At 40.7% G+C, this 15126-nt stretch overlaps 1 protein-coding gene and 1 long non-coding RNA gene across 7 annotated transcripts in view; both read right to left on the reverse strand.

Annotated features, from left to right (window-relative positions):
- Positions 1 to 3638: 3638 nt before the first annotated feature.
- Positions 3639 to 15126, reverse strand: part of tut4 (terminal uridylyl transferase 4) — a 41754-nt gene continuing 30266 nt past the window's right edge. For 4 of the 6 annotated variants that reach the window (XM_026147014.1, XM_026147015.1, XM_026147012.1 and 1 more), the window contains 15 exons: positions 14465 to 14568; positions 14306 to 14363; positions 14100 to 14203; positions 13899 to 13988; positions 13172 to 13285; positions 12968 to 13045; positions 12511 to 12688; positions 12375 to 12422; positions 10741 to 10823; positions 10517 to 10632; positions 9275 to 9429; positions 6467 to 6564; positions 5229 to 5793; positions 4229 to 4399; positions 3639 to 4141 (listed from right to left, as the gene is read on the reverse strand). In XM_026147014.1, the coding sequence (XP_026002799.1) occupies positions 4053 to 4141; positions 4229 to 4399; positions 5229 to 5793; positions 6467 to 6564; positions 9275 to 9429; positions 10517 to 10632; positions 10741 to 10823; positions 12375 to 12422; positions 12511 to 12688; positions 12968 to 13045; positions 13172 to 13285; positions 13899 to 13988; positions 14100 to 14203; positions 14306 to 14363; positions 14465 to 14568 (2051 nt within the window). In that variant the 3' untranslated portion in view covers positions 3639 to 4052. Of the gene's footprint in view, positions 4142 to 4228; positions 4400 to 5228; positions 5794 to 6466; positions 6565 to 9274; positions 9430 to 10516; positions 10633 to 10740; positions 10824 to 12374; positions 12423 to 12510; positions 12689 to 12967; positions 13046 to 13171; positions 13286 to 13898; positions 13989 to 14099; positions 14204 to 14305; positions 14364 to 14464; positions 14569 to 15126 lie in introns of those variants that run through there. The other 2 variants (XM_026147017.1, XM_026147018.1) reach the window with 2 other exon arrangements.
- Positions 9591 to 10510, reverse strand: LOC113009019 (uncharacterized). The gene is made up of 2 exons (XR_003270106.1): positions 9988 to 10510; positions 9591 to 9844 (listed from the first exon to the last, which is right to left on the reverse strand). It is a non-coding gene; the product is annotated as an uncharacterized LOC113009019 (long non-coding RNA).

Below are 15126 nucleotides of genomic sequence, written 5' to 3' on the forward strand. Positions count from 1 at the left end.
ATCCATTTCTTCATTTAGTCCAAGGTTGAGGTCGCCTCCAAGAACAAGTGTGCCATCTAAGTGTTCAGAGAGTGCACTGAAAAAACCGTGAAAGAATGAGGGATCATCAACATTTGGACCATATACACTTACAATACATAGCTTTTTATCAAGTATAGATAGTTTAATGATTAAGAATCTGCCCTCTGGATCTATAACTATATTGAGTACTGTGAAATTAATATTAAATTAATTAATATACTGTTTATGTAATAGCATGCCACATCTGGCCTGATTGTGGTTTGGTGTATATGGCCCAGGCTCATAGAAAACAGGTCTGGCCCGGTTCCGGCATCAAGCTGGCACTTCTAACTGACTGGTATCATGGCAGGGTGTATGTCAACCAGATGTGGGCCAGGTCTGGCAATGATGGCAATATTTATGTTCCTATTTTCCTATTTTAGTTAGAAGATACAAATGCCATTTTGCAATACTATACTGCTATGGTGGCCAACGTTTCAAATGCAGGTTTGACAAGTTTGTGAGTGTACATTTTATCCAAAACCTAGTGAGGGTTTACTCATATTTACCACTGGGTGGTTGTAGCTCAGGAGGTAGAGCAGGTCACCTACTGATCAGAAGGTTAGTGGTTTTATCCCTGGCTCCTCCAGTCTGCGTGTCAAGAGTGTGAATGTAGTTAGCAAATACTCAGTTTAGAGAAAGTGTGTGATTGGGTGAATGTGACGTGTTGTATGGAGCACTTTGAGTAATATGGGTGTGGCGGGGCGTGGCCTGCGGTGCCGTGCAGAGGAGGCGGACACACCTGCACGGCATCCGCAATCACGCCCCGTCGAATTAAATATTGTACTGGTTCCTGTGGTTGGCGTTGTTGTTGTGGTTATTATGTTGAGCTGGCAGTGGGAGAGCTGCAGCTCTGGGTGCGGATGTACAGCAACCGTGAAAGTGTTAATAAAGTATGCTGCAAAGCATGAACGTGCACCAGGATCTGCCGTGGTCGTTTACAATGGGAGAGTAGAAAAGCACTATTTAAGAATCAGTCTATTCACTGTCTGAACAGAGTTACGTCATGTTACTTTTGCACTACTATGTTCCGGCACATGTTGTTATTACATGGCTTGATTAAGGTACACATTAGGCTGACATCTGGGGCCAGAGCTGAAACTGTTCTGGACCAGCACAGGGCCAGCAGTGTGTCTGCAACTGGCCATGTGCTGGCCCATGTGTGGGTTTACCTCTGGTAAACCAGATCTGGGCCACCAAAGGTACGTCATTCTTTGCGGTATGTGGGCCATGTGTAAGCACATTGTGTGGGACAGATCCGGGCCATACCAATTTTGCTATGTGGGATGAATTATGTAAAAATGGAAACATCATAAAATTGAAAATGAACATAAAGTAACATGTACTGAATAGAACATCAGTATGGCCATCATTATTTGCTTGGAAAGTCTAAAGTTCCATGGCTTTGAATAGCCAAAGAACACAATGCCCAGCTTAGAGCGACTAAAAGTAACTTCTTTTAACATTCTGTCCACTAATAATAGTAATTTGAAAAAAAAATATTTGGCATTTTTCATCAGTTTGGGTTCCTCTGTTTATAGTAATTAACCCAAGTTTTAGAATAGAATAGAATAGAATAGAATAGAATACCTTTATTGTCACTATACAGTTGTACAGTGAGATACAGAGCATCTCCTACTCAGTGCAAACATGCAGGGGGAGGGCTCTATCCGCCTTAGTGCAGCTTCCGTACCATACCGTGATGCAGTAAGTTAGCAGGCTCTCAATGGGCGAGTGCTGGAAGGTCAGCAGAGGATGTCTGGGATGATTGTACTAAAGGCTGAGCTGTAGTCCACGAAGAGCATTCGGACATAGCTCTGCCGCTGTTCTAGGTCACTCAGCACAGAGTGGAGGGCGATGGAGTCTTCTGTGGACCCGTTTGTGTGGTATGCAAACTGGTGGGGGTTGAATTCTGGGGGGAGGTAATCCTTGGTGTGCTGAAGGACTAGTCTTTCAAAGCATTTCATGATTACCGGCGTGAGGGCCACAGGGCGATAATAGTTCAGGCTGGTGATGGGAGACTTCTTTGGCACTGGGATGATTGTGGCTGATTTTAGACAGGATGGGATGGCTGCTTCATCCAGTGAGAGGTTGAATATTCTGGTAAAGATTAGGGTGAGCTGGTGGGCACATGCTGTTAGCACTTTACTTAGCACTGACCCTGCGCTGTATTCACCTAGAGGCACTGTGTGTAAAATCAATTTAAATAGCTCTCATGCTTAGTCTGGGTTTTAGTTTGGTGGCCTCTTGTCTGGGGCGACCGTGGCTCAGGGGGTTGGGAAGCGCATCTGTAACCGGAAGGTTGCTGGTTCGATCTCCAGGCTCTCTGTCCTGGTCATTGTGTCCTTGGGCAAGACACTTTACCCTACCGCCTACTGGTGTTGGCCAGAGGGGCCGATGGCGCGATATGGCAGCCTCGCTTCTGTCAGTCTGCCCCAGGGCAGCTGTGGCTACAACCGTAGCTTGCCTTCACCAGTGTGTGAATGCGAGAGTGAATGAATAGTGGCGTTGTAAAGCACTTTGGGTGCCTTGAAAAGCGCTATATAAATCCAATCCATTATTATTATTTCTTGTGATGAGTCTTACTTCCACTGTCTTCTTATTCCCAATGTATCCCTGCTGTGTTATGCATCTGTCTCCAATTCATCCAAACCATTTTAAATTACAATAAAGAAACACCAGAGCATTAACCACAGCCGAATACTGTGGATCGACACATTGCAATTATAATTTTTGCCTTTTTCTTTGTTTATTTTTTCCATGTTGTATTATAACTTACAAGGATTTGGCTCCCTCCCTATTAGATTATATCGACACAGAACAGAGAAGTGCATCAGAGCTGTGACCACAAAAAGGAGAGAAGAAATCGCTACTCGGAATGCTAATGTTTCAAAAGTGATTCAGAGCAGCGTTCGATCTCAAATCAAATGGGACTTATCACATTAATGCTAGATTAGATCACAGTGCTGCTGTGGTTGGTTGTGCATGCCTTTAGAGGCAGGGTCTGCTCACTGAATCAACTGTAACAGCTGTAAAGTGCTGTTGTGAAATTGTTCTAAAACACTGAGGACCATGTTCCCATTTGTGAAAACAGCACCATTGCTTTCTTCTTGCCATTAGAAAGAATGCACATCTGTACTCGACTACAGAAATCTCTTCAACTGGCATCTTTAATATACGTTGTACACATTACTGCTTCCACTCTCTATAGTATCTCAAGAAACATCAGCGCAGCTGATTAGAAAGATAAAAGAAGTCTCAATCTTAATGTTACAATGTGCACTAGTCCACTAAGCATCTGGGTGCAAACGTTTTGGGGGGCTTTCAGTGGAGCCAGTGTACCTAGATGGAAGGAAATATTCCTTCCTAGATGGAAGGAAATTGAAATATTCAATTTCCTTCCATCTGTTCTCCACATGGACTCAATGCAGTCACAACCTGCTCAAACATCATTGCTTGTAGTCTGAGTTCTAATGACCAAAGCACAAATGCAAACTAGATCATACATATTATGCTGGAGTGTTGGTAAGAGACATAAACACACAGGACACAGTGAAGCGGTTTGCTTTTTTGTTTATTTTTTTATAGCTTTTTTTTCCATTATTATTTAAGACTTTTCCCCTTTTTTCTTGCTATCAATGCTTTTGGCACTACATACTTAGGGTGACATGTTAGATTGTTTTTAAAACAAACATCTATTCAAAGCCTTCATCTTGTGGCAAGCAAAGTATGAATAAAGCTAATAAAAATAAAGGTTTACATTTGTCCTCCTTACTTTACACATAAAATAAAAACACTTTTTTGGACCCCCTCAAAAACGGGGGTATTAAAATATTTGACATTTGTATCACAAATCAATGTAATGACACAAAAAGTAAAACTTAAAAACTGTACAAAAATGATAAAATTCATTTTAAAAATCGTCTTGTGATCAAATGATGCTTTATGCGTTGTTTTACTGACCATAAGCCTGATTAAAAAAAGATGCCAGTTTACTTCTTCTGTTGGATGAAATTCAGATTCACTGGATGCCGGACATGAGGGACCAGTGGGAAGTTGGGATTCGGATGCATCATAGAACCTAAACAAAGAGAAAAGAAATCCCTTAGAAAAATAATGTCTCTTTTCCAAAAGTAATAAAAAAGCATTGCTGTTCATCATATCTAACCTTGGGCCACAAAGGGTTTACCATGGTGGTAGCCTCCGTTGCCCTGCTGGATGAAGTTCTGGGGCATTCTGTAGGGCCAGGATGGAGACAGAGTGTACTGAGGGGTTTTATTGTGCTCCCATAACCGAGAGCCTTGGCTCACAGCTACAAATGAAGCCGGGTGGCCAGACTCTGTAGACAAAGGGGAAAAAAAATCTTTCTGTAACTGTCAAAAAGAGACAATTGGTACCGGTAAGAATTTTAATCCTAGTGCAGATTTTGCAAATCAAATGGTGTTTTGTGGGTGCAGCACCCATAAGGTAGTAATCAGGATTAGACTAACAAGCTGAAATCAGCATGCCACAGGGAACTGCAGAAGGGTCAACACTGAAAATGCTGACTACTTGCATAAATTTGATTTATTTACAAATTAAATCATTAAAACTTGTGAAATGCTTATGACTATAATAATATCATAGAAAATTTTAAAAAAAACCCCAAACAAACAAAAAAAAACCCCAACTAAATACAAACTAAAACAGCTAAGTGTATGAAACTGACACTGACAAGCCTCAGAGCTCGGGTAGACTGTCGCTCCTGTGTACCTCGTTCTTTTCACTAACATTTTTAAATTGTTAGGGTCAAGAAACAATCCTCGGTCTCATGCACAATCTTTTTGACAACTGCAAACTCATGAGGGTTTGGTAACATTTCCTCTACATTTGCACCATTTTCTTTAGCCTCTCCTAGCTGTGATTGAGATCTGCAGTTTCCTAAGACATACACAACCTAAATCCGAAACATCATCCTGGAACAAAAACTCCAGATTTACTTCTGAATGAAAGAATTCCTTGATTTTCTCTGTAAAGAAAGTGCAGACTCTAAAGCAGCTATACCTGAGCACTAGAGTCAGGTGATTGTGTAATAAAATAAGAAATGGTTTGATGCTTTTATTTAAAGCTAAAGATAGAGACAGAATCCCACACAGACAGATAGTGACCCCAAATCACCCAGTGAATACCTGACTTGACTACAGTGCCATTGCCCATGAGTGACCCAGGTTGTGCCAAGTGGTTGTGCCAGTGTCCTTCCCGTCCTGGCCCGCTGATGCCCAGCTGTCTCCCCGCCGGCTGGGCGAAGATTATGCTGGGGTCATTCAGATTCATGGTGCTGGGGTTTCCACCTGAACCTGTGGGACTCCCGTTCCCAGACGCTGAACGCAGGGCGAATTTCATGCCAGGCGGAGAGGGGGCAGTGGGAGAGGACGAGGTGAGGACTGGTCCATGGATAGGCCAGGAGGTGGAGGGAAGGTGGACTGGGTGAGTAGACTGTCCCTGGGACTGGTGTGACTGGTGCTGGTGGGTGGGAAGAAGTCCCAGTGCAGTGAGTGCACTTGGGTGATACTGGCCTGGGTGGGAGGTAGGAAAGCTAAGGAGAGAGAGCGGGACCTGGGGATGTGCAGACTGCTTGTGGGGACCAGCAGAATTGGTCTTAGTGTGGGAGGGCTGAGTAGAACTGGAGTGGGTGGAACTTGGGGGAACAGCAGTGGGCTGTGGTGAGTAGGGTGGAGTCTGACGACTATCAGACTATTAGGAAGAAAGGAAGAAAAAAGGAAGAAGTTAAAAATCAGCAATCTGAACAAGTGATGTGCAAATAAGTTCTAATTTTATTTGTTCGTTATTTTTGGATTCACATATAAAAGTGACGACTCTTTAGACCATGTTTTCTTAAATTCATTCATAAATCACACTAACTACAATCTTTTTTATTTTTATGGCAAAATGTAATCATTGGGATTATTGTAGGTTCTTTACCTACAATATAAACTGCCTTGATTCAACTGTTATTGTGATTTGGCGCTGTATAAATGAAACTGAACTGAATATGCCCAGTAAACTTATTTTCTGTTAATTATTTGCATCTCTTTCCAGAAGCATGCACTTAATTTTCAGTTGTTTAAGTGAGAGAAGATCCTATGACCTACAGTAGTTTGAGAGACATTGCAAAGTTTAATAACTTCCTTCATTATGAAAACTAAAACTACACTGAAGAAAAGCGGATCACATGTTGTTACATGCTGCCATTTATAGTTCTCAGAACTGGAATTGGTACCAAAAAAAAAAAAAAAGAAAAGAAAAGAAAATCACATCTCAGTGTTGAATATGCATCACTTATGAACTTCTGTCATATCTGTGCTAGCCAGTGTCAGTGATTATTTTGAAAGCGTAGTGTGTGTGGAAGGTTAACTGTTGTACTTACACATTCTGAGGCCTGTCTGGTCCTTCCAGGACAGTCTGCAGCTGTCTGGGGAATAGGGATGGACTGAGAGCTCACTATAGTTCGCACCATGTGAGAAGCTGTAAAAGAATAAAAAGCCATATAAGCTATCTTTTGAGTTCCCACTGCAGAGAATATCTGATGTGTCCCACATCTGATAATTATAACTCAAAATCAATAATTGTTAGGGCATTTACATACATTGATATTTAAGATTTTAAAGAGACTCATAATAAGGTTGGGCGATATGTAAAAATCTCCCAACTGACAATTGCCACTCCAATAACAATGATATTCACGCAGATGACTTTTTGATGGGCAGAGCAATCACGCAAACACTGATTAGCACGTTTAGAAATTATACATTTTGTTTAGAGGGAATAATTTACCTTCTTTATATGTTTGTTTCAATATTACCGGTAACCCTTTAAGACCTACCATAGAACCAAGTCCGCCCGAGCTTATCGTTATATTTTTACATGCTGTAGTCCTATTTTGGGGAGTATTTCAAGTTGCTATACATCAATATAGAGCTGGGCGATATGAGATTTTTTCATATCACGATATGTTTTTTTCATTTCAGGCGATAACGATATATATCACGATATAAGCCAAATAACTATATTTGTAAGATTTAAATGTGCCGTTGCTCACAAGTAAAATGTGAAATAATCAGCAGCTTGTTTTTATTTAAATATTTATTTCCCATAATAAGTTCAACAGGGTAGATGTACTAAAGGAACATGAGACTTTTTCAGATAAATAAAGGCAAATATTACAAACTACACAAAAGGAAGCCGCTAAAGCGTTTAAGTTTCAAAATAGAACAAACGAAACAGACTACTAAATTGTCAGTTCCACTTAGAAACAAAATATTAATTCTAAAAATAAATCTTAGTTTGTTTTACAGAAAAACAGACAAAACTGACTAACTTTTGTCAATATCAAATAAACTGAGAACTAAAAGGAAATTCTCAATCTGTCCTTGTTGTATAGCTTAGCTTTTCAAACAGTTTTAACAGTTACTTTAGTCTGACAAAAGCCGAATGACGAATTAGCGCTTCCAGTCAGAGACTGAGGCTACGTCCACACGTACACGGGTATTTTTGAAAACTGAGATTTTCCGTTTTCGTTTTAAAAAATAATCCCGTCCACACATAAAGGCAGAAATGAAGGAAAACGCTGCTATGAACATGCCAAAGCAGCAGGTGGCGCTAGATTCCTAACCGTGCAGAAATGTTGGCCAATCAGAAGTCTAGAAGCCTCGGTGGGAAAAAGTAAACAAAGCTGGGGCATAGAAGCAGAACCGAGTCGTATGTGTGGAGGGACAGTAACTGTGTGTATATGTAAGCATTTAAACACTGCAGAGAGTAGAATTAACAGTAACAGTATTGTAGAAATTCATTTCACCGAAACAATAACGTGGCGCACAGTGTGACGCATGCACCAGTTTATTGTATTTCCAGACTTGCTTTCGGCACAATTTACAGTGCACGCTACTCTGTTTTTTGTCAGACTTGAAATAGCCGAAATACCTTCACACTACGGAACTTCTATGGCTCTTCCGTTCGACAATCTCTCCGGCATTGGAACCATCATCTGTTTTCTCTTCGGTCACACTCGGTTGATTTTTCTAGTCGGCACACTCATTTCCTCCATTAAGCGCTGGCTCCATTACCCGCTGGCTGCTTCCCAAACAAACACACGTGCGGCTTGGCACTTGTGCTGTACGTAACAAGTCACGCGACGTGACGCTGCGGCTGTGATTGGTTCGGCTCTGCGCTACTTAATTTGGATTGGCTGACCTTTTTTTTTTTTTTTTTTTTTAAGAGGACAAGAGCGGCGAAGTCTATCGCGATAGTTTAATTTCTCTATCGAGTAAAAGTTATATCGCGATACATATCGTTATCGTTCTATCGCCCAGCTCTACATCAATAGAACTGTTATATCCCAAAATTTTATAAATGTATGCATTAAGTCCATAGTAACTGCATAAATTGCAAAAATGTGCAATAAACTACAAAAAAAAAAATGGAAAATCGTTTTTTTTTTTGTTTTTTTTTAACACATATTTCTAGTTACAGAAATTTCAGAGGTATATACCTCAAAACTGTAAATACAAAAAAGTTGCACAAAATAGTTTCCAACCAAAGAAAATTTACTTTGAGTGTCTTCATAGTGTTATTTTTGCCATACACCAATTTTTATATACAGCATGAAAAACGAAAATAAATATTATTATGTAAATTAAAAAAAAAAAAAAAACTAAACTTTTTCCAACAGTGCAATTTGAATTCTAAGCATCTCAGAAACTATACAGAAAAGAATAAAGTCAAACATGACTTTTAAAAACACCATTATAGGCTTTTAAAGGCCCTGAAGGTAAAAACTATGTTTCCCACAAAATATGACATCACTTCCGATTTTGGCAGGCAATGGCAGACATGCAATAGTTCGCGCTGATGTCTTTTCCAACGTAGAAAGTGCTATAAACAGCTGATCGGCAAAGCATGTTTCTGGAATACTATGCTTTTGTTGCTGCAAGTGCTTTTTATGCTATTTTTGCAAAGCTATATGTGGAAGGAAACCGTGACTTAGGACAAGCTGAATGCGTAAGAAGTACGTACTCCTCCGGTTTCCTATGCAAAAAAAATTATTGCGCTAGCTTATGTGGTAGCAATTCTACCGGGACTTAAAAATAGTTATGCAAAACGGAAACACCATCCTGACAAATATTCATTTTCATACACAACTTCAAAGGGAAAAAAAGAAGCTTTTTTTTGTGCTGACCTGGTGCTCCGGCAGCTCTTTGTTTGAGGTGACGATATTCAGGGCAGTCTCGCCGTACATGCCCCATGTCCCCACACTGGAAGCAACGCCGATCCTTTGGCTCTCGTTCCTCCTCTTTGATGTCCTCATCTTTCTCATTTTCCTTCTTTTTTATTCTGACAAAAAAATTTCAAAAAAAAAATAAAAAAAATCATGTCACCACAAGAAGGTATGGAAAACATGCCAGATTTCGTACAAGTCAAATAAAAACAACTTTGACTGAAAATATATATCTGAAGTTTGATAGTTGAAATTAATTTACGTCCAGTGCACTGACTTCGTACTTTAACATCCATGGCTGGTTGATTGAATAGAAAAATGTTAGGCCCCAAAGTTATGATATTATATTCTGTACTGTACAGTGCTGTGCAAAAGCCTTGAGCCACCGCTCTCTTCTTTACATTTTGTTGTCAGTGAGCCTGCCTTTCTTGTAAGGTATCCTGAACAATGGTCTCCACGCTTCCTGAAGGTCTTTCAAAGGTTTTAGGACAATGGCTGCTTTGAGACTCATCTTTGGTCTTGTCCTTGTACCTGACCATTTTCAGAGAAATGTTTTTTTAGTATGTTAAGCCCCTTTCTCGGTCAACAGTTAAAAAGAAGCTTAAAGCAACGGATGAACCAGTGTGATGTCTACACATAACAGATGACAGACAAGAACCAATTTTAAATTGTACCTTTGGGTACTTTGGTAATACTGGCCTGTCCCAAAACACAGCATTAGTTCCCATTTGTTTACTTTAACCTACAAAAATATACCAAAGTTAACACAGTTTGACAACCACAAATACAATGTTTGCACCAACAAGGTGAATCCCAGCATGCTGTTAGCCAAAAACTTGGCATATGCTGGGGTGTGCAATGTACCCATTAGAAAAAACCTGAGGAAACTGGACAAGTAGAGAACAAAAGAAGTTGCTTACCAAAAAAAACAAAAAAAAAAACTGGAATTTTCCTGAGAGATACAACTGGCCATTCTCTTGATTATTCTATTGTTCATGAAACTCTCATGAGAAATGGTCTCAGTGGATGGGTGGCTGTCAAGATCACATTCTTTTGGACAGTTCCCTCCACAGCTTTAGTTGTATTTTTTAAGATGTGAGATAAAACAACTGAGAGAAGTTCTTCGTATTTGAGCATATTGATTTTTTTCTCAGAAATCTAGCCAACTGAGAGATAAATCTCTGTGACTTAAGAGGGGACCACCTGCGTCTCTTTGGACAGTCCTTCATGTAGTGTCCAATCTTTCCGCAGATCCTGCAGCACCGGTCATTAGGAGCCAATTCACCATCTGTCAGCACCTTAGAGTCAAAAAAGTATTCCTGCAACAGAACAGAAGACATTCAAAACACAAAACACCATTAGGCTGGGATACACAGCACACAGCAGTCAAAGTCTGAACATTCAACTGTGTTACATGAATGACCTACCACTTCAGTGCCCGGGACGGGATAAAAGGGAGTTCCAAACAGCTTTCTCCCATTTATAAATGCCTTCATGATGAAGTTTGTCACTGGTGGAGGAATGAGAGGCAGCATAAGTAACAGGGCATTTTCACAGTTTCAAAGCAAGCTTCTGCAGACGTACCCAGGCCCAGAGCAGTTCTGAATCGATTTACATAGAATCCTGACATTTGTCTACATATTTCCCCTTCATAACAACTGTACGGTGGGTTATTTGTTTATTTTTAATATTCGTTTGGATGGAGTGTGGCCACTTTGACAAGTGTCCTGACACTGTAGGTGGCACTATTTGCTACGGCTCATTTTCACTAAACGCACAGTGGATTCACAAGTAACAACTTTATATAAGCACTAATGTTGAGACTTCAGGACTGGAAAGCAATGGCTGACATCACAATGACAAAACTTATGTTTCACATATAGTCTATGGTTTTGGTGCCCATTAAATTTGTTTTCAACAATGGACGGGAATCAGAATAGCATTCTGCCTGATCTGCTGATGTGCAACCACGGATGATCTGATATCCACGTGTCTGTGTTGTTCCCACATCATCATAATAAATGTTGTTCCAGGTTCAACATTGCAAGTGACCAATCACATTGTTGTGACATCCCCCTTTTGTGCCTTTGAAAAATGCCGCCTTAAAAAAAATCTACTTCACTTGCGAGAAGAGAAACCGCTTCGGTCCGCCGATCCAGGAACTTGAATTCTTTGAATTTCCGGATACTTTTGTTTAATAAACAGTAAGCATTATACATATTGTCCTTACAGAGGCGGTTTCTCTTCTCGCAAGTGAAGTAGATTTTTTTGAAGGCGTTTGTTTTTTTCGAGGTGGCGGATGACGTCACGAGAAGGTGATTGGTCACTTGCAATGTTGAACCTGGAACAACATTATTTATGATGATGAGGGAAAAACACCAACACGAGGATATCAGATCGTCCTGCAACCACACATGCTGCTACACTGTGATTTTGTGTGTATTTACATTACTATCATAACCTGACAGGACCTGCTGTTTTGATCTAGTCTCTAAACCATCACAATTTGTCCTTCTTCTGTTCATTTTCAAGCATCAAAGTACAATGACTTCAACAGGTGAACAACTGTAAGTGTGGGTGCAGGTGTACAAATATTCAACCAGCCTCATCCTCTGGGCTAATCTACAATGGAAATGAAAAGCTGCAAGCAATGTATGCACGGTGTACATATTAGAGCATTGGTGTCCAAAGACTGTTGCTGACTGTTGCCTGCTTTTACAGGCAACAACTGCAGAAGGGGAGACTAAATGAAAAAAAATGCTGCTAAGATCCACATAAAAGATAATAAGAGGATGAGAATGATGTAGAGGGTGAGCCTTTATAGCACAAGGTAAGACTGGCTACTCAATTTTTTCAGAGTTGTTTGAACCCAGTAGGAGGCTAAACTGACATGAAAAAAGGAAATAAAACCCAAGAATTGTCTAAGATTGTTCAACCACCAAAATTACACCATAACTTGACAGAGGTTTTAGGAAACTTTATCATAACCAAAGACAAGTTTTCAAAGTCTACAGAATGCATCAATAAGATATTTTTTGTATCAGGTATGGCAGGCACTTACTTTTACGAGAAACTCCAGCACCGAGGTTATGATTCAAATCAAAGGGATCTAAGAAGAAGAGCATATCAGTGGGATGAAAACAACTGTGAATCTGGAAGCAAATCAAGTTTACAGAGATGCAGAGCCATGTTAGCACCTTCAATAGCGATGCATTTGCTGGTCCACTGTTTTTCAAACGTGGTGAGGCGTTTCCTTTGGCGAATGCTGATCACGTGCTCTTTGAAGTCAAACTCTTCAGTGTAAAAGCGTAGAAGTCCCAGCCACAGCTCTCCCACAGACTCTGTGTTCTGCTGATTCTCTAAGTGATGACGACGCTGTGAGAACAGAGGAAACTAATTCCAGAGTCATTACAAGACAAACTGTACTTGCTGCTTTTTTTGTGTGTGTGTGTGTGTGTGTGTGTGTGTGTGTGTGTGTTGTTTAATTAGATTTGACTGATTATTCGAGATACGTGGTTTTTTTACACCCCAGGGAACGCTGAGACTACTAAAGTTAACTTAGGTAATGCTTTTAAATAATTTTCCTACATAATTGCCATAAGACATTTTAACGTGGTTGCTAAGCTGCAAAACTCTTTTGTTTTTCCAACTCACCAGATCCTCAAGGTCATCAAAAAAGAAAGCGTTCCAGCCATCTACCAACCGCTGAGGAACAGTATTCCCATCAAAGATCTAAAAAGACATCACGTATCATTTAGAGCTATTTACTTCATGAAATTCAATGCAAAAATAATTTTTAAAAAAAGACTCTTCAAGTTTCAGGCACAGCACTTGACTGAGTTAATCAGTGGTAAATACCTCCTGCAGGACAGGAATGACAGGTGGCTGCCTCTGCTGCAGAAAGTAAAGCACCATCAGGATGTAAGCATAAGAAGAGAGGCTCCCTCTGGAAGCGTCACCGATGTCACAGCGCTGTGAGGACAAAAAGTGGGTTAGTTACAGGAAGAGACGACACTCGTGGTGAAGGCTTTTTGTAAGAGGGCACACTAAATCATGTTATAGATCTTGTATTTTCTGTTGCATTTTCTTCCTTGTAAAAGAGATTTGATTTCAACGTTAAATAAAGGTAAATAAAAACACACTAACATACATGTGTTATGCTTGCAGTGAGATTTCCAATTTTTTTTGGGAAGAAAACCCTGCTAACATTTGTTGTAAAACCCGTTCCCAAATTCAAGTGCAGACATCAGAAGAATAAGCTCATGTATGTTTGAAAACATGCAGGTGGATATACGTTTATTTGTATACTGAGCATCATTGTATACATACCATCTTTTATATAACTGCACTTTAATATTCCTTATTTTTGGTTTTGTTTATGCACTGGCCTCAATGCTGTTGAGTCTTTATACAGCTTTCATTTACTTGCTGTGTTGGTTCTGTTACTCCCACTGGTATGGGGTGGGAGATCACTTGCAAATACTGAATTTGTGCTTCTTTGAAAACACCCAAGAAGGATCGTAGATTACTGAATACTCAGCCTGAGTACTCTGGTTACAAACCCAGATTGTCAATTTTCACATACCTTTGCAAAGACCTTCATTGTGTATCCCAGAAACTGCACACGTGGATCCAGAGCCGCATATGTAGCTAGCATCCTGGTGTTGTGTTGAGCCTAGAAAGAAGAATCCTCCAAATTCATTTATAATGCAACATATTTGACAATATAAAACATCTCTTATAACATTACATGACAACAGTCATAATGAGGGCATCTTCCACTCACCAGTGTGTTATAAAGGCTGATATCCCCCTCCAAACCACTCTGTTTGTGTTCAAACTTCACTATAGGCACTTTAGCTGTGGTGATAGGTAAGATGTTCCTCAAACCTGAGATGATGGAAATTATGAGATTAAAGTCAGTTTTTCCACACAGACAGGAGTCTCCTACCAAATTATTCAGGGGGAAATAATAGGAACACTTTAACTGACCTGTATGCTTCTTGAGCACTTTTGCAAGGCCTTCAATGATTTCTTTGCAGTTCAGCTTCTGTTCAGACAGATCCAAAAAAATAAATTAAACACTGATCATATGAAATAATGATCATGTGTTTATTCAAGTGAGTGCATCTGGATGTTTTGTCTGCTAACCTCTGCAGTTTCGTGGCCCTCCAGAGTCATGCAGATGTCAAGGTCACTGTCACGGAATCCAAAGCCATTTTTGGAAGATCCAAACAAGCAAAGCTGGGCTTTTTCTGTGGAAACATGGACGTTTTAAAAAGAAAACCAAAACAAGGCACATCAGTCTTTTAAAGTGTTCTCACAGTGATGTTGTACTCTCTAAACTCCATCCATCCATCCATCCATCCATCTTCATCTGCTTTATCCGGGGCCGGGTCGCGGGGGCAGCAGCCTAAGCAAAGAGGCCCAGACCTCCCTCTCCCCAGCCACCTCCTCCAGCTTATCCGGGGGAATACCAAGGCGTTCCCAGGCCAGCCGAGAGATAATCTCTCCAGCGTGTCCTGGGTCTGCCCCGGGGCCTCCTCCCGGTGGGACATGCCTGTAACACCTCACCCAGGAGGCGCCCAGGGGGCATCCTTGTCAGATGCCCGAACCACCTCAGCTGGCTCCTTTCGATGTGGAGCAGCAGCGGCTCTACTCTGAGCCCCTCCCGGATGGCCGAACTTCTCACCCTATCTCTAAGGGAGAGGCCAGCCACCCTTCGGAGGAAGCTCATTTCTACCGCTTGTATCCGCGATCTCGTTCTTTTGGTCACTACCCACAGCTCGTGGCCATAGGTGAGGGTAGGGACG

The sequence above is a fragment of the Astatotilapia calliptera genome, chromosome 17, assembly GCF_900246225.1.
Source record: "Astatotilapia calliptera chromosome 17, fAstCal1.2, whole genome shotgun sequence".
NCBI classification, from domain to species: domain Eukaryota; kingdom Metazoa; phylum Chordata; class Actinopteri; order Cichliformes; family Cichlidae; genus Astatotilapia; species Astatotilapia calliptera.